Raw genomic sequence first — 19,458 nt, 5'->3', positions numbered from 1 at the left:
CTAAGGAGTATGCTTAAGTCTCTTGGTATTATCCTCCTATCAAAGGTCTTAAATGCATGTTTGTAGCCATCAGCAGTACATCAGATGGTCTTTCTGCACTTGGAGAAACAGAAACTAGATGAACAACGAGATGAACAGCAAAAACAATTCTTCTGTGGATCTGACATCATAATCTGTGAGACAATGAGACAAGAACAACTTAACTTTGATGGTGATTGAGAGGCACTCATAGCAAATGTTTGGTCAGTCTCTCATGTATGAGAAGATAGCAAAAAGAGGGGAATTGTTAAATTAATTAAACAAGGAGGCTATTAAATTGGTGTAGCTTTAATGCTGTGGTGGCCTATGTAAGCAAATCAAAGTCTAAGCCTGTAAATGCCTCATGGTTATGAAATCAAAATGCTAAGGCTGACCAGTCACAAACAGACAACTAGGCTTTGAGCTATAGCCAAACAATGATTGTCTTACTTTGCTTCTGCCTTTTCTCTATAAAAGTCTCTCCCCAAGCCCCTGTTGGTGGAACACTCCTAACCACTTCTGGATTGGTGCTGCCTGATTCAAATCAATTTTGCTCAAATAAACTTTTAAAATTAAAAAGAAAAATCATCTCCTTAAGAAAAATTATTGGGTTGAAAGTAATGAATTTTTTTTCATTTATTTTTCCCCGATTATTAAAGTAAGATACATTTATCATAGTCAAGTAAAATGTAATGAAACTGGGAAGGAAAAAATAGTCATTGAGAGTCTTCCACCTGGGGGCAACTCATGCTAATGTTTTGACATTATTTCTTCTGATTTATGTGATTATTTTCTCTTTAGTAAGGTTCAAGGATTTGAACATTTTTAAAGCTTTGGATAATACTGCCAAAATTGTTTTCATTTTATCAATGTATGCTCCATCTGGATGTGTGTAAGTTGTGACTGTCCTGAAATCACTAACATCTAAAAATTATCGAGTAAGCATGATTGTTTCAAAACTTCCATGAGTTTGGTCTGGCTTGCTGAAAGTCTGTTTGCGAACGTGGGAATGGGTGTAAAAAGTACAAAACAAATGTTACTTGGAAAACTCATTGCCAGCTTTTGACTTCTGCACATAACTAAAGGATTCTTTTTTTCATAGTGAGAATCCTATCCAATTCATTCAGTTGTGTTCATAATTCTATCTTAATTTAAGCTTAACGAATTTTCAAGGTAGCAGAAGCACAATTGTGCAAAATGCATCAATGTATACGCTCTGGTTGAAATCTACCCTTTTGAAAGTCTACCTTTTTAATGATGTTTATTCCGTGTTCAGTGGAGAATGCCTATTTACCAGGTAGTCATGGAAGTCCACTCACTGGTCCTCTGGATGAAGATAGGCTATAAGTCACTTACTAATACTTGTTTCTTGGGATGGATAGAAGAAAATGTTCTTCTAGTTAGGGCTTCCTGGTCTTTTTCATGGCATGGTATACTTAGAAAATAATGGTACTTGTTTTTTTACACTGGAGGAAATAGATGAGGCTGATGTCATCCGAGGTGACCACCTGGGAGCCTGGGGCCACACCTGGCTGTCCTGAGGGCTGAGGGGTCCATGTTTCAGCCTCCTGTCATCCATTCATGGCACATCACAGCCAGCTCTGCATCCTAGGGAACCTATAGGCATGTATCTTCTGATACTATGAAGACATATCTTTCTTTCTTTCTTGTTTTAAAATATTGTCTCTGTGTGAGTGTGTGTGTGTGTGTGTTTAATCTACTCCTTGCATTGATTACACAGAGACCTTATAACCAGGAAACCCTTTTTTAGTAGAAATGTAGATGTTTTTCTTGACAACTTTCACCTCTTCACTGTTCTCCACAATATGTGCTCATCTCCTGTTCCAAAGTTTTATTTATTTGATTTCTCTCACCTGGAAGTCATTCATTGAATAATTATTAACTGAGTTTTATTAAATACTAGGCATTTTGATAAAAACTAGGGGTAAAGAAATGGTCAAGATAGCGCCTGACTCTGATGTGTTCACAGTTTCATGGAGAACACAGGAATGGTAAGAGAAAAACAAGAAGCAGTTAATGGTGGTAGGTCCAAAGTCCTATGGCCTTCTCCTCGGGGCAGGTGGGAAGGCTTCCCAGAAGCTGTGACTTTGGAGGTGTGACTTGAAGGATGAGTGAAAGTTTGACATTTCAATCAGGAAACAGTTTGTTCTGGATAGGAGACAGAAATCTGTAGTTTTGAGAAATAGGTGAGATTGTCAGTATGCCTGGAACACAAATTCCAGGCAGCACCTGGAAGAGACAGAGGACAGTCTGGAGAGGAAGACAGGGTTAGGTTTTGAGGAACTTTGCCCGCTGCATGAAGAGTTAGGACGTTTTATGCAGGAGAGTGGCATCCACAGACTTGTGCTTTGGAAGCATAGCTCTGGCATCTATGTGGAGAATGGACTTGTGGATGGGTGGGGAGGTCACCACGAGGCTGCCACAGCTCTGAAAACAGAAGTGATGAGGGCTTGAGCTGGGGCCGGAGAGGTGGGGCTGGATGGAAGAAGGCAGTGGTGATAGAATCCATGGGAATGGCTGCAGAAGTACGGGAGAAATCAGTTTGGGCAACTAAGTCAATTATGATGTCGTTAGCAAAGACTGGGAGAAAGTCTTAACCTCCACCCTGTCAGCTCTTCAAATCCAACTCGTTCTTTTTTTTGCCAATACAAGGGCCCTTCCATTATAAGCCTTCTTCTTCCATCCTTGTCTCCTGAGGGACTGCTCTCTTCCCAGAATAGCTGTTCCGGCAGTTAGCAGTGGACGGTTTGCTCCCTAAGCAGGAAGCTGTTACTCCATATGTGTTAGGCCTGTTTCCTAAACTGAATTATAGGACTGTCATTCTCAAGCCCCATGTCTTGTGCTTCTCTGATATTCATCCCAGCAACTATCTCACAGTGTGGGCATTTACTAGGTGCTGTCTTCAGTAGGCATTGGGGCTCATGCTGTTCTTGCAGATGAAATCTTAAATATAAAATAGATATAAAGTGAAGGTGCGTTGGTTAATGCAGGGGTAGAAGGCTCAGGAGGACCCATGGCTTCTTCCTGTCTAGGGCTCCATGAGACACGGTTTGAAAACTTTCGGCTTGGTGGACTGGTCATGGGTTTTGGAATCAGTTAGAACTGAGTTCGAATCCCTGCTCTGTCACTTACTTGCTGTAATAGAGTAAACTAATGGAGAATCTGCTGGGGCCCACACTTTCCCCTCTGTAAAACACAGATAATAATAGTTTCATTGTAGGTTTATTGTGAGGACAAAGTAAGGTAATGCTTGTAAAAATCTCTGGCACATATTAAATGCTCACTAGGTCATAGTTGTGGGTAAGAATAACAAGACCCTTGCTAACTGATCCCTGCTGAACTGATTACTTGTTCAGCCTAAATAAACCTACTCATGCTCCTATTAAGAAATGCCAGGGTTGGGGTGAAGGCACGGGCGAGTTTGGGATTCTGAGAGGACCCAGTCTTGTCTTATGCTCCGCCCACTCCATAGACCCGCAGCAGCCTGCCTCGGCATGAAGGCCTATCAATATTTAACGTGCAGGTGTCAGTTGCTGTAAACCGAGCATACCCCAGCACCAGCCTGAATTAATCATATGCAGGAGAGAAAATAAAATGCCTTTTCTCAGAGCCCCAAGTTTCACTGGCTACACCAAAGCCTGGAAACCACAAGGTGAACCTTCTGCTGATGGAGGACCCTGCGAAGAAGCTGAACCAGAAGAGTGACGGCAAACCCCGGAAAGTACGATTTAAAATCTCTTCCTCCTACAGTGGCCGGGTGTTGAAGCAGGTCTTTGAGGATGGGCAGGAATTAGAGTCGCCAAAGGAGGAGTACCCTCACAGTTTCCTCCAAGAGTCCCTTGAACCAATGGATGGTGTTTATGGGTCTGGGGAAGCCCCCAAACCCCAGTCATACTCCCCTAAGCTGACTGCTCAGAGGATCAGCGTGTTTCGAGAGGGTAGTGCCTACACCTTGGCGAGCAGCCAGCCTTTCTTCAATGATTACAAGGCGAATGACCGTAAGGTTGGTATTGCCCATGGTGTATAAGCTTTAAGGACTAAAATGTGGTTAGAGAAACACCTGAATTGTTCAGATTTGTATCTCGCTCCTACTCTGGTACTGACCAGAGCTATAGGTGCACCAAATGTGAAGCCGCTCTCAGAATAATATTTCTGGGATGAAAATAACATTCTTGTTGACTACCTATTGGAAAGTGCAATATGCATAGCTAGTATTCAAATTCCATTCAGGGTAGCAAATTGTAATTGGGTCTTTGGCTGGGCAATCTTGGTAAGTAAATGAAATAGAGATGCAGCGGTTTTCAGGTTGCCGGTCTGCCGTTTTAAAAAATTATGGGGCAACAAGTTGTTCTTTTTCCTGAAAGAGCTAAGTGCTTGAAGGTGCTTATTTTATTCCAGCCAATTATTCAGCTTGTGGTTTATCCATGTCTTCTTTTATTTCTTATCTCCCTCCTGCTGCCTGCTTTTTTGTTTGTTTATTTATTTATTTTGCCTTTCCATTGCTTGTTAACATGAATGCTGGGTAGTTGGAGTCCTGGGAAGAAATGGTGAAAAGCAAATCAGCCAGAGGAAATGTTACATGGGAAGACATTTGAGCTAATATTTCACTTGAAACATGTATTTTATCTGTGAATTTCAGTTATCTTCTCCAGTACCATGGATAATCAAAAGCCCATACATGATCTTCTTTGAAGCTAGAAGAACCTGGAAAATATTCGCTGATTTCCAAAAACAGAGATGTGTATATGCTCTCTGCCAGTAGGGCCATGAATGCCTTAAAAAAAAAAAAAAAAGAGTGAATACAATGATATAATGTACCAGGTTATTAATGAATAGCACACCAGGATATGTTTTCATATTTAAAGTATGAAATTCAGATAATTACTCTCTAATCATTTTTATTGTTCGTTTCCTAAGGGAACAGATTATACATCTATAGCAGACAAATGTATTGGCCTTGCTGGCATTGGTAAAAGTGTAATTATGGGCATGTCCACATTTATCAAAGATAATACCAGGTTTCTTTTTGATATTAAAGGGAGCTGGAATGAACAATCCCTCATGTTAGTGGAGTGACTTACGCATTACAAAGCACTATCACATTCTATCTCATTGAGTCTTCTTCACAACCTTGAGGAGAAAGGCAAAGTATGGTATTTTCCATTTTGCAAGTGAGGAAAATTGAGTTCCAAGTTGTAAGGGACCCACCCAATATTGTAGGGTCATTAGGCGTAGAGTCAGAATAAGAACCCAGGTCTTCTGATTCCTCATGCCCTTGGCCCTATGGAACGTTCCTTTTAAGAGAATAAGGCCATTAATAATAGTGATGATGATAATAATAGTTACCATTTATCAAGTGCTTATTACGTCCTAGGTACTTTGTTATATCCTGTACTTACAGGATTTCTTTTTAACTAAATCTCATTTGTAGCTTTAGAATTTATAAAGTCATAGTTTATACGAACTTTGTACAAGGCCATGGTTTATAATGTTGGACTTCTTGACCTTCATCAGTCATGTGTCATACTTGGCATTTATGTAAAAGTATGATTAGGCATGGACTTGATAAAACCAGCTACCGGAGTCTTCCTCGCAGCACGGCACAGTGGTTTTGAACATAGTACTCTAGAGACAAGGTTCAGGGTTTGATTTCTGCTTCATCCGGTTATCCTTGTTTTCTTTGTTTCCTGAACAAATGCCACATCCCACTGCTAGGCCGCCTCTGGTGTGAGAGTGATCAGGATGGATTCGTGCAGCTCCACCCACTGAAACAGGTTGTCAGTGCGGTACTTAGGAAAAATAAGGAAATGAGAGCTGGGAAGTCATGATTTTTCAATAGTGAATCCAACTGTAAAATAACCCTTAGTAAATATCGGCTTTGCAGCAACACTGGGTAGCAGTGAAACACAATAATTAAAAGTAATGGCTCTGAACTTGAACAGATATCTGTACACCAGTGTTCATAGCAGCATAATTGCCCATAGGTGGAAACAACCCAAATATTCGTCAATAGGTGACTGAACAAACAAAACGTGGTATATACATACCGTAGAATATTATTCAGCCTTAAAAGGAAGGAAATTCTGATACATATTATAACATGCCTGAACCTTGAAGACCTTGAGCTAAGTGCAATAAGCCGGTCACAAAAAGAGAGTTGTATGATTCCACTTTCATGAGGTACTAGCATAGTCTAATTTACAGAGACAGAAAGCAGAATGGTGTTCGCCAGGGGTTGGGGAGAGGAGAAGGTGGAGTTTAACTGAAGAGTTTCAGTGTGGGAATAAGAAAACGTTCTGGAGACACGTGGTGGAGAGGGTTGCACGATAATGTGAATGTACTGAGGTCCCCGAACTGAACCTTAAGAAGGTTAAAGTGGTAACTTTTATGTTATGTATATTTTACCACAATAAAATAATAATCATAAAAAGCAAGGCTCTGGTGTCAATTAAACCTGGACTTGATGTCCGTTCTACCCACTTACTCTGTGAGCTTGAGCAAGCCACTTAACCTTGTGATAATAAAAGTACCTACTTTCAAAGATTATCATGGTGATTAAAAACATATGACATTAAAAGTACTTAGCATTGTGCCTGGCACATTGTATATGCTACCTACCATTGTGATAATGACCAGGCTCTTACCTAGGAAATATGGAGTCTTTTAAAATTTCATGTGATGGATAGAGAAAGTGGTTATAAACAATCAGATATTTTAAGGAATTGAAACTGACTAAAATTTATAAGTTTCATTTAAAAAAATGAAAGGGAAAGGAAGAAGGGATGTAACATTTATTGAACAGGTACTTTGTGGAAATTATGCAATTTTATCTTCACAGTAACTCTGTGAGAGTTTTACAAATTGGAAAAACAAGTTTATCGGGCTTAAAAAAACTTGCAAATCTCACACAGTTTGAGAGATTTAAAATTTGAACTCAGGTCTGCCTACCTCCAAAGCCCATTGAGTTTCTGGTACCCACTAGGCATGTCTGCATTTAAACACAGAGCAGTGGAAAGGTTTCATGGTCCCTGAATGGCAATTCCCAGTCCTGTTGCTTTTGACATCAGAGTATTTGTGAATGTTTAATCACACAAGTTGCCATTCCGGGCGTTGGAAGGACACAAAAAATTCCTGGCTCCATCCTGGTCCTCTATAATGTAAGAGTGGGTATTCCTCACGGGCAATTGGGTGTAACTGGATAATGTGAACTTTAGTTACACCCAGAGAGTTTCCTTAGACACAAGGAAGAACTTGGCTGTCAGGGTGACTGAAACTTAAACACACCTTAAAGATGATTTGGGACCCTCCATCTTTGGAGTATCTTAAAAATAAATTTACTATCCTGGGTATCTCAGATGCTGACCAGCTTAGAGAGGCAGGATGTTGGACCAGATGACTGCAATTTTTTTTTTTTTTTTTGTATATTGAGAATTTTGTCTTGAAAAAACCAGCCCTATGTGTGAAAAAAGCTTCCTAGTAACTGAACCTCTTTGGCTATTACTGGAAAGAGATATGGAACCTTCCAAAAGTGCCACCATCTTTATCTTCTGATGCTCAGAAACTGATAGTCCAGAGTGTGAAACAGGAACCCAGCATGCATCAAACAGTAGGAAATGGAAGCTGCCACATGATCTCCTGAAGAGAGGGAGAGAATACAGGGCCAGGCAGGAAGCCTGTGGCTCCGTAAATAATTATTGAAAACTCCATGGGTGTTTCAAGGAAGGGGACCCGAAGATTGAAGTCCTGCTCAAGCCAGGCTGTGACTGAATGCCTGATGGCTTTAAATAGGAGACTGCTTAACTGTGGCATCTAAATAAATTTGGTTTATACAGTTCTGTAAAAGCAGGGCCAGATATTTCACGCTGGGGAATGTAGTTGTGTAGCATGATTGTACGTGCACTACTAAAGAAGTTTTTAATACTAGTGGCAGTAACAATGCCCATCACTTGTGTAGTATCTTCAGCTTTTGCAAACTCTTACATATTCTTCATTGCACCCTCGCCCCTAGACCTTGATATAATTAGCCTCAGGGATGAGAGTCAAAATATTTAAGCACAGGAACACTGCTCAGTCAGCACAGAAGCCAGCAGAGTGCTGGGGCAGGGTCCTGAGACTGGGGTCTTAAGCATTAATGTCTACACTGCTGGGTTTGGGGATGTGAGAGGCTCCCTGAGGAGAGAGGCTGGGGAAACAGGAAGGCTCTCAGGAGTATCAGGACAGCACCTGATTACCACCCAGTATGGAAATATTCATATATTTTAATAAGTAATTTGTCTCTGGTGGTGCCCATCAGTTGGATGTCAACCCATTTGCGTGAGCAAATAGGTTCTGAGAGGCCAAATGGCTCTCCCCATCTCACAACTGGTGGACAGTGGAACTGGGATCTAGTGTTGTTTCCCCCCAAGCTATCCTAGCTCTGCGAGACATTTCCTCCCCAGGCTTCTCTACTGCATTGTAGTATTGCCCAAGTTGTTTCTCAGCAAATGATGAAGTAACACATGATAAATCCTTACAAGGGAACATAGGCTATTAATAATGATGCTATAGAAGTACATTTATTGACATAAAAAATTTTCATATTATATGAATAATGAACACACACACACACACACACACACACATATATCTTATCTGGTGGTTGTGGGGAATGTTTGTGAATACTACAGTATAGGTGTTAAGAATATGGTCCTTAGGGTGAGACAGACCTGGGTTTGAATCCTGGCCACAAACCCTGAGTAACTCTGTAAACGTGGAAGACTCTTAACCACACTGAACCTCAGTCTCCTTCTCTGTAAAATGTAGAAATCATAGCATCTACCTCATAGGGATGTTTGGGAGGGAAGTGAGGTAATGTTTGTAAAATGCTTAGTATGAAGCCTGACCCAAAATAAATGCTATCCACTATAATAATAATAATAGTAGTAATTCAATAAATTGTGTCTACTGTTATTATTTATGCATAAAAATGTTGGAGAGAGATTTATTTATTTTTTTAAAAATACAGTTACTTTATTGATTTCTTACAATCAAATACTGCCAACTAGAATTACTTGCATTCATGCATCATTAAAAACAAAAAGATATTTCCTTGGTATTTTCAAATGATGCATTATACAATAAACAAAAAAAAGTTAGAACTTAAAAGGCACCCTGATTAATTATGTAAATGGTAATTTTTTTAAAAAAAAGCATAACTAGTAATTTGGTTGCTGAGAGATTTATTTTTTAAAAGCTTTCCTTTGTATGCATTAAGCACTCACTGTGCCCAGCCCTGCACCAGATCGCATGGTATGTAGTAGGAATAGAAGCTCTGGACCCTGTCCTGCAGAGTCCTACATTCTAGTTACATGATTAATTCAGCTTTGGCTGGTTACCATCAACAGGAAGAAAGAAGCTGGTGTTCAGGGTTTTCAGACTGAGCAAAGAAACCAGAGAACGAACTGTAGCTTTGGGCTGTGATGGGATCCCTAGTGCCAGACCGTATCTCTCTTTCCTGGGATGTTGAAGAGGTTCTGCAGCCCTGTATTTGGTGACTCCCGGTGAATCACCATGCTCATTCTTCATTTCTCTAGTCCCCACCTATTATAGATTTTGGAAAGATAATCATCTACACGAATAACCTGAAAATCATTCGAACTCCAATGGACAAGAGAGATTTCATGAGGAAAATGCTCCAGAAGGAAGAGGAGGCTGAGGAAGAGTCTCTGATGAGCAAAGAAGAAATCTATGGAGACCAGAACGATGGGCCTTTGGCAGAGACGGGAGGCACCTTCCCCCATAACCAGTACCCACAGGTATGTCAGAACGGTTCACTGCCCTGTGCAGAGCTGGCCCTATAGCCGTGGTCTCCAAATTGTTTTCACTGTGCACTATTTAAGTAAGAACTTTTGAATGTGAATACTTATGTCTAAGTGTTAAAGATGTTGAGGAATTTTATTATATTCTAGTGGTTTATCACATTTTATTGTTAGCAATAATAGTTATAAGCCCATATTTCAAATACTCATAATTTGAATTATTTTGAATGATTTAAGATCTGATTAGGAACTTATTGTTTTCCCTTTGCATTGAGGCTTAGAACAGTTTGTTCTAGAGATGGAAAAAATCAGCTCTGTCCTTTTCTTATGGGTTTGCTTGTGCTCCTATTACTGTTGGTAATCCTCAGCCCGCAGTTTCCTTGAAGAAATCTAATAAATCTACTTGTCTTTAGAGTTTGTGGAGATTAGTTTAGTTAAAACTAAGCAATATCATCTGTAAATCCACTAGACCAGACACTAGTGAGCCACATGTTGTAATATGCTGAAAGTGAACGAATGAGCAGGGTCGTCATTGTCACCTTATGTAAGGTGAGGTCACTTTACATCATGTATACAACAGGGTCCCTTGGGTACCACCTATGTTAAGTGACTGCCCAACTTAGTGAGGGTGCTGGTGTCACCTAGTTTATTAAAAATCAGTATAACCGTTTCTTATGAAGATATTATTAAAGCTTAATTCTTGTTTTGTTTTCTTTAGATAAAAAATAAATATAGATAGTACGAATGTTTTTTCTCCCCACACATTTCAGAGGTGTGCACACCCCACCTTGCTCAGACATGCTCAGACAAGCGGGAAGGTGATGACATTCGTTAGTTCACAGTATGGGGTTGAGGGGGAGAAAAGCAATTTTGGTGAATTTAAGCTAAGAGAGTAAAAGCTTGGAAAGCAGCAGAAATGAATTTTCTCTCTTTAGATTCCATCTCTTGGGACTTGAAGCTGAACCTCCCATGCGTTAGCATGACAAAATGGGCCAGGGACTTCCTCGCACTTGAGCGATGTCAAGGGAATGAGAAAGCCATGACCAGACTCCAGTTCTCCTCAGAACCATTCCTGTCTCTTTCCGACCTGATCTCACACTTGATAAAATATAGTTGAAATGCAAATCTGATCATGCCATCCCTTACTCACACCCCCCCCACACCCCGCCGCCCCGCTGCCAAAAGAAAACAACTTTCAGTAGGCTCTTATCACTTGGGATAAAACCAAAACTCTTCACTTGTTCTAGAAAGCACTGTGTGGCCTGGCTTCTTCAGCCTCATCTCTTACACATCTCTGCACATTCTCTCTGCCCTAGACACACTGCCCATCTGGCTACCCCTCAGATGTTCTTTGCTCTGTCCTGCCAGAGGCAACTTCCTTGTGCCTAGAATATTCTCCAGACTCCCTACCTCCTTGCCCACAGATCTCGGTGGAGGCATCACTTCCACAGAGAGGCCTCCCCTGGTTTCCATGAGGATAAAATCCCATGAGGATAAAAATCCACAAGGATGGACCCCTCAAGGCACCTCCCCCTCCCCGTGCACATGTAATCTTACATTTATTTGTGTGATTCTTTGGTTAATGTTTGCTCTTACCCACTAGGATTTGGTCTCTATTAGGTCAGGGAGCATGTTTATGTTGGGTGTAACATAGTAGTTCCAATGCCAAAAAAAATAGAGCCTGGAATATAATAGCTGCTCAGTAAATATTAGATAAATGTTTGTGGAAAGAATACTGGAATTTGGAATGAAAGTGCCAACTGATAAGAAATATTCTGCCTCTGCCTTCTCTCACTTTCTACAAAGCACTATTCAGAGCCTAGCATAGCAGCAGTCAGACAACTAAACTTTGTGATCCAAAGCATTACCGTCCCACTTTAAAATTCATTAATTCTATCATTTTCCATACCATATTGTAACTTGGAGCATGCATTTTCAGAAGAGGACCAGAAATGCAGGTCACATTGCAGGCCTGAATGAAAAAGCAACAACAAGCCTGCTATGACAATTACCTTTAAATTCAATTTGGAGAGAACTGTGTTTTTTAGCTATAATGCCATAAACCAAGACAGAGGTGTGCAGCAGAAAGTTGCTGTGAAAGGTTATACTCCACTTGCCTGTCCTTTAAGCTCTATTTTATTTTATTTATTTATAAGTAATTAATTAATTGATTGATTTTTGCCTGCGTTGAGTCTTCATTGTCGCACGCGGGCTTTCTTTTTTTAGTTGTGGCGAGCGGGGGCCACTCTTCATTGTGGTGCATGGGCTTCTCATTGCAGTGGCTTCTCTTGTTGTGGAGCACGGGCTCTAGGCACGTGGGCCTTAGTAGTTGAGCACTTGGGCTTCAGTAGCTGTGGCTTGCAGCCTCTAGAGCACAGCCTCAGTAGTTGTGGTGCATGGGCTTAGGTGCTCCACGGCATGTGGGATCTTCCCAGACCAGGGCTCGAACCCATGTCCCCTGCATTGGCAGGCGGATTCGTAACCACTGCGCCACCAGGGAAGTCCCTAAGCTCTGTTTGAAATTGCTATTTGTTTGCCCCATCCCTCATGCAGTAAATGCCCAGACAACTTTTATTCTAAAACAGAGGGTCAAAGAACATCAAGGAGCCCATTCTGACCAAGAGACTCTTTGTTGTGTTATATGGAACAGGGAAACAGTAGGACCTTGATGAAAGAGCAGGGAGGGCTAAAAGCCAGGCCATGCTTGAACGTCTGTATTAACTATAAAAGAAAAGGAGAGGAATAATTGAATTGAGCCACAATGAAAAGTAGAAGGGGAAAAATCTGACCCTGTATTCAGTGGATTTGAGACCATAAGTCATCTGGGCTTCTTTATGCTTTAGGTGATCTTACCTTTGAAACAGAATAATGATAATAATAATAACTGCCACTTTTTGAGGGTTCATGTTAGCCAGGCCCCATGCCCAGTGCTTTCCATGCAGTAGTCCATTTCATTCTCACAAGGACTCTGTGAGGTGGGTATTATCTGTAGTCCCATTCTGCAGCTGGGGAAACTAAGGCTCAGAGAAGTTGAGTAACTCTCCAGAGGTCACCAGAGTCAGTAGTCAAACCCGGGTCCATCTGACTACCAATCTCATGATCTTAATCACTCTGCTGATCGGCCTCCAGATTGGTGCTGGTTACTATCTTAAGGGCCACGCAAGCCTTTGAGTCTCTGATGAAAGCTGAGACCCCTTTTCTTGGTCATGGAGCTAATGAGAGGTGGTTTGCGTAGGTTGTTGGGTTCTCGAACCTAAGTTACACTGTGCAGCGATGTTCTATATCTTCTTACTAAATGTTTTCTGGGAAGAATTTTTAAAAATACTGAGACTGGTACGCAGACGCTGATATCATGCATGCCTTATATAGAGTAGAGGCTCAATAAATACCTGTTGAGTTAACTGAATGATTAAAAAGAGCATATTGAGAGCAAACAGTTGGAGGAAGGGTGGTAACTTAGGATAAGAATGGAAACTCCAGGGCTTCCCTGGTGGCGCGGTGGTTGGGAGTCCGCCTGCCGATGCAGGGGACACGGGTTCGTGCCCCGGTCTGGGAAGATCCCACATGCCGCAGAGCGGCTGGGCCCGTGAGCCATGGCCGCTGAGCCTGCGCGTCTGGAGCCTGTGCTCCGTGACGGGAGAGGCCACAACAGTGAGAGGCCTGCGTACCGCAAAAAAAAAAAAAGAATGGAAACTCCAGTGAAACCTCTAACAATGTGTCATATAACCATGTGACATGAGATGAGATTTGATTGATGATTTGTTCTTGTTCTTTATGGTAGGCTCACCAGGTCATTTCACTAATCTTTCAATATCTTGCCTGGCATTCTATGCAAATGAATTTTTGGATCACATGTGTAGCATTATGGTAGGATTTTACTGTATTTTCTTTGACAACATTGACTCATATCATTAAAATCTCAGTGGGATCAAGTGCAAAGCAAAAACATGATGGATTTGGCAGAAAAATGGACCATGGCAATTTGCTTTAAGAATATTTTGGCAAATATATTTATTCTGCATACTTTAAGGGAAGAAAACCAATTTCCCCATTGTTAACATATCAGAATATGGCAACAATCAGTAAAATATTAACAAAAGGGGACATGGACATCATTTGGGATTTTGTCAGCTGGAAAATGACCTCCATTCCCTACATCTAGAATAAATACAATTTAATACCTACTTAGGCACTTTGCAGTGCGATGGGGCTATTTTTAGAACATAGGCCTCCCTTTTCAGAGATGATTTTTATTCTTAGGTTACAAAAGAAAGCTGTGTTAGCTGGTTGAGGCACCCAGTGAACTCCAGCTGTCTTGTTAGTTCCTAGAATTTAAGAACACTAAGGGATCTCCAGACGTCATTGTTTTGTTTGTTTATTCATTCAGCAAGTATGTGAACAGCAAATATTGTGCCAGGTACTACGCTAGATGTCAGGAAGTGATGGGGAGAGGCACGAGCCCAGAACACTTCCTGTCTAGTCAGCAGGAACTTTCACGGGAGTGTGAGACCTGCCAGGCTAGGGGCAGTAGAGGTGGGGTGGGACTCCTGGTCCAGAGGTATGAGTGGGCAAGGCTTCCTGGAGGAAGTGCTGCTAAGCTGATATCTGAGAACAGGTAGGAGCTGGTTGGGTTGAGAGTGGGGAAAGTTTCCTCGACACCAGCTAGAGAGAGACCTAAGGATGAGAGCCTGATGTGAGAAGTAACTGACAATGTACATCAGCTAAGGAGATTTTTTTTTCAATAAATTTATTTATTTATTTATTTATCTATCTACCTTTGGCTGTGTTGGGTCTTCATTGCTGCACGCGGGCTTTCTCTAGTTGCAGTGAGCAGTGGCTATTCATCGTTGCGGTGCGTGGGCTTTTCATTGCGGTGGCTTCTCTTGTTGCGGAGCATGGACTCTAGGCGTGCGGGCTCAGTAGTTATGGCGCACGGGCTTAGTTGCTCTGTGGCATGTGGGATCTTCCCGGACCAGGGCTCGAACCCGTGTCCCCTGCAGTGGCAGGCAGATTCTTAACCACTGAGCCACCAGGGAAGTCCCAGGGATTGGGTTTTAACCTGAAGTTTATCTGGTGGGCAGGTGTTCATTACAAGGTTTCTTGGGTGCTTTCTATGTGGCAATCACAACTGTAGGTTCATGAGATTGGTATCCATGGTGAGAACATCCCACAAGCCCGGAGGCAGGAACTATGCTGAATTGATGCCAGAATCGATAGGTGTCTGGATCGGGATTGTGGTTGTGGAGGGGAAACTGAAGAGATTTGAGAGATGTTCAAAAGGTGAAATGGACAGGAACTGGTGCTGAATCTACCTGGTATCGGCCTGGTATTACCCCTTATTTCACAGAAGGTTCGTGGTCTGTGCACAGTCATTGCATGGCAGCGCAAAATTGCCAGTTTCCTTGAGATGTCTTAGGGGAAGAGCACAGCGATAGCCAAGAGGCATAGTCTGGTGTCCCTGGCAGGAGGGGACAAGGCTTAGAAGTAAACTAACTTTAACGGAGAACCTATAATATGCCAGATAATATATTAGGGCATTTACATATACTCTCTCATTTAATATTCCAGCTACTCAGAGAGGTAAGCAATATCCCTCCCAGATCACAGGTAAAGAAACTGAGATTTAGGGAGGTTAAGGGAACCGTCCCAGGTGCACAGTTGTTGTCAGAGGCAGGCCTCAGCTCCAGGCTGCTGACTCCAGAGCCGAGCTCTTAATCACAGGGCCTTTTCATGGCTCCCCAAGAGCATAAAGATAAAAGTTCTGTAGGAACTCAGAGCTACGCTCCAAAGGATTGCAACATCCATTCATCCATCCCCTCAGTCACACAGAACAATCCTGGGCACCTACTGCTGGGCGACTCCGATGAGGACTGCATATGGAGTCAGTAGGAGCATGATCTCTGGCGCCCGACCCCCTGGGACCCAAGCCTGCCTCCTTGTCTTCAAGCTGTGTGACCACTGGCACAGAGAGAGCTCTTAGAACAGAGCCCAGGGAATTCCCTGGCAGTCCAGTGGTTAGGACTCTGCCCTCTCACTGCCGAGGGCTCGGGTACAGCGCCTGACACCTCCCAGGTGTTTCACAAGTGTTGACTATTAGTTTGGCAATGAGGAACATTAAGTCCTGCCCTTATGGGCACAGAAATAATGTGTCAGATGGTGACAAGAGAGATGAAAAAGGTCAAGCTGTGGAGTGCACGGCCTGGTGGCAGGAGTTGCTGTCTTAGAGAGGTCCATCAGGGAAATCTCCGATAAAGTGCTGAGCTTATTCTGTGCCTCTGGCCAGGTCCCTCGTTGGCACGTGTGGGACACATTTTCCTCTAATTCTGCCCCAGCCTCTGCAGGCTCCCAGTGCTATTTTGACCTGTGTGTGAGCAATGGATTTGAACTGCTGCTGTAACTTAACCCTGACCTGTCTCTTGCAGGAAGGGGAACTTCCCGAGGACAACTGTTTTCACTGCCGAGGATCGGGCAGTGCCACCTGCTCTCTGTGCCACGGCAGCAAGTTCTCGATGCTGGCCAACAGATTTAAGGAGTCCTATCGGGCCCTGCGGTGCCCTGCCTGCAATGAGAATGGCCTGCAGCCTTGCCAGATTTGCAATCAATAGCCCGTGGCTTTGTATGTCTGCTTTTATCGCATCCTCCCTAAAGCTGTTTGTAATCAACTGCCCTTCCTCCACCTTCTCCTCCCTCTCCCAGCAAGGAAGCCACCGTGGCTGCCATCACTTCCTCCACTGGCACAACTGAGTTACTCGATGATATTTCGTGAGGCTCCATGTGGGTCTAAGTGGCAGAGGCATTTTTGAATTAGAATCTGCTTTGAAACTGGTTCTCAAGTGATCCTTCCAGGACTGTGTGCATGTATCTCACTTGACTTAGCTCAGGTTTCTCCTTGCACAAGTGAACAAATAAATGTACAATTCAGGCAGCAGGCTGAAGTCATTTCCCGGTTGGGAGTTATTTGAAAAATTCTGCAGAGAGAAAGGAATAAAAAAAGGCAGGTTTCTGATGAACTGCATTCTTGTTGCTTATAATGCATTTCACACAGTTATTGGTCAAATTGCATTTTTAATCAAGCAGAGGAGGAAAGGGAGGCCCAATGTTGAATGCACTAGCAGGCCGCTGAAAACAAAACAAGATGTGTTTGCTTCTTGCTGAAGAGAGGCAAGCTGAGGAGCCCCTTTTTTTTCAAAGTCCTGAGTCTCTCCTGTGTGATGTGCTTGGGTAATATGCATGCAGGCAATGAGCAATGCTACTTCTTAGGACAAGATGAGATGAGACATTTCTGTGCGCCTCTACACTACCGAGGTTATAAGCCAAGTCAAAGCTATTTATGATAAATTTGGTGCTTAAGTATATGGGTGTGTGTGATAACGACTTCTTCCAGCCCCCAAATTACTACCAAAAGAATGCATTTATTTTAAGGCTAAGATGTAGCCATGATCTCTTCATAGAAGACTGTGGGTATTTTATAGGTATCTACTGGAAACTTCTAAAAACAAACTAACCAAGGCTGATGTTTAGCAATGATGTTTCTACTGTCTATGAACATGCGTACTAAGGATAATTTTTCCTCTTCAAGTTGGTTGTAAAATTAGAAAAATACGTTTGTTAAATGAACTTTTGCAGCTCTAACAGCCATAGATAACAGTAAAATCTGTTATCTATTTATACGCATTGCTTTTCTATGGTAATTATTTTGATTTTCATAACTTAATTTTTTCAAGATTTGTTTGTTATTCTCTAATATTCAGCTGTTAATATAATTCAACAGTGGAGTGATCTTCAGACAATATACATACTTCTAATAAAAATATTAAACTATTTTTCAAGACCAAGATAATTTTGCCTGTTCTCTTTCAGCCAAAACAATGGCACTATCGCTCACCAACTTTCTTTGCTTCTGTACTTAACTATTTCCTGACTCTGTTTATGTTTTCTTACAGCTATTGGCTCTTCTGTCTTTCCAGAATATCAGAGGAAGGAATGATGTCAAGAGATCCTAAGACCTTTAAGTGTATTCTTCTGCTTTTTGACAGGAACATTTGACCACAGATACTGTTTGTTGGACATGCAGGATGGTATTACCAGGTGCTTGATGTGCAGTGTTTCCCAGAGGTGCACCACTCTTTGGTATCTTATGGGACCTAGAGTTTCAATGGAGGAGACAGATATATAAACAGATAATTACAATATAGTGTGACAAGTTCTGGGAAAGGGGAATTCCAGGGAGCATTTGGAGCACATAGAAGGGACCCCTAACGTAGCCTGAGTGGGGTTAGAGTGGCTTCCCAGAGGAAGAGGTGTGAACTCTGTTGGTTTCTTTTCCTTACCCCAAGCTCTTAAGAGCATTTAATACTTTTCATTTCATAATAAATACATCTACTAATGATTACATTTATTTATTCAGTTAAGTATTTATTGAATACTGGGGATGCATCACTAGACAAAATGGACACAGTCCTGGTCCCTATGGAGCTTACATTTTGGTGCGGTGATATTGACAACCAAAATATATGTATTTAGAGACAACTAAAAATATGTAATACAGAATAAAAAGATACCTTTCTGATTAAAGTATATACGTATGTATATAATGTATAGTGTGTTACAGAAGGATAAATGTTTGATGAAAAATAAAAGATTGGGGCTTCCCTGGTGGCGCAGGGGTTGAGAGTCCGCCTGCCGACGCAGGGGACACGGGTTCGTGCCCCGGTCCAGGAAGATCCCACATGCCGCGGAGCGGCTGGGCCCGTGAGCCATGGCCGCTGAGCCTGCGCGTCCGGAGTCTGTGCTCCGCAACGGGAGAGGCCACAACAGTGAGAGGCCCGCGTACCGCAATAAATAAATAAATAAAAATAATTTAAAAAAAAGAAAAAGAAAACATTGGTGAGGATCGGGAGGGGTTGCATTTTTAAATTAGTTTTCAGGGAAGTGGCCTTGAGAAGGTGCCCTTTAAATAAAGGCTTAAAGGGGATGAAGGAGTTGCGAAGTTATCTGGGGTAGGACTATTCCAGGCAGAGGAAACAGCACAGGAAGGAGAGCATGGTGTGTTTGAAGAGCAACGAAGCCAGCGTGGCTGGAGCACAGTGAACAAGATGACAAGAGGAGGTCAGGACCTGCCTGTGCGTGTGTCGGGACCAGGCGGTGCCTTCTTGTGAAACCGTGGTAAGAACTTGGGTGTTACCGTGAGAGAGGTGCTGCCCTGGATGGGAGCTGTTTTCTGAAACCCCTCACCCTCTCCTTTAGCTCCCTCCTCTTACTGCTGGGGCAGGGGACCTGCAAACTACACTTCCCAGAGTCCCTTGCCCGCTGGCGTCCTCTTAGGTTCCGCCCTGGGAGGTGCTGGCAGGACTGGAAGAAGGGAGGAAGGAAGAGCCTTTCTTGTTTTTCCAGCTGAGGGTCCTGGCAGCCTTTCCCATGTGGCAGCTGCCCTAGCAGCAACGGCAGCTGGGGACTCTGGCTCAGGCAGCTCCTTCCAGCCATGGTCCCTTCAGTGGCTCTGATTGCAGGTTCCATGTCACACCATATTCCCTCTGTTCCTCCAGCCTGAGGGTGGCAGTGGCTTCCTGCAGTTACTCCTCTTTGTCATCAATTCCTTATAATCCGTAGCCTCTCTCTTTGA

At 42.6% G+C, this 19,458-nt stretch overlaps 1 protein-coding gene across 1 annotated transcript; it reads left to right on the top strand.

Annotated features, from left to right (window-relative positions):
- Positions 1-3,706: 3,706 nt before the first annotated feature.
- On the top strand, positions 3,707-17,582 carry GRXCR2 (glutaredoxin and cysteine rich domain containing 2). Its single transcript, XM_029216842.1, has 3 exons — positions 3,707-4,042; positions 9,612-9,833; positions 16,259-17,582. The coding sequence occupies exons 1-3, from the start codon at positions 3,707-3,709 to the stop codon at positions 16,439-16,441; spliced, it is 741 nt and encodes a 246-aa protein (XP_029072675.1). The 3' UTR covers positions 16,442-17,582.
- The last annotated feature ends 1,876 nt before the right edge of the window (positions 17,583-19,458 follow it).

This window comes from Monodon monoceros, unplaced genomic scaffold, assembly GCF_005190385.1.
Source record: "Monodon monoceros isolate NGI ecotype Baffin Bay Population unplaced genomic scaffold, NGI_Narwhal_1 Super_Scaffold_12, whole genome shotgun sequence".
Classification (NCBI taxonomy): domain Eukaryota; kingdom Metazoa; phylum Chordata; class Mammalia; order Artiodactyla; family Monodontidae; genus Monodon; species Monodon monoceros.
The sequence above is the reverse complement of the archived record's forward strand: the minus strand, read 5'-3'. Positions and strand labels throughout refer to the sequence as shown.

Bases quoted from the DNA above. Each gene is read 5' to 3' on its own strand.
- GRXCR2 (XM_029216842.1), top strand. From the start codon at position 3,707: ATGGAGGACCCTGCGAAGAAGCTGAACCAGAAGAGTGACGGCAAACCC. The intron at 4,043-9,611 runs GTTGGTATTGCC...TCATTTCTCTAG, and splicing joins ACAAGGCGAATGACCGTAAG to TCCCCACCTATTATAGATTT. The intron at 9,834-16,258 runs GTATGTCAGAAC...TGTCTCTTGCAG, and splicing joins CCCATAACCAGTACCCACAG to GAAGGGGAACTTCCCGAGGA.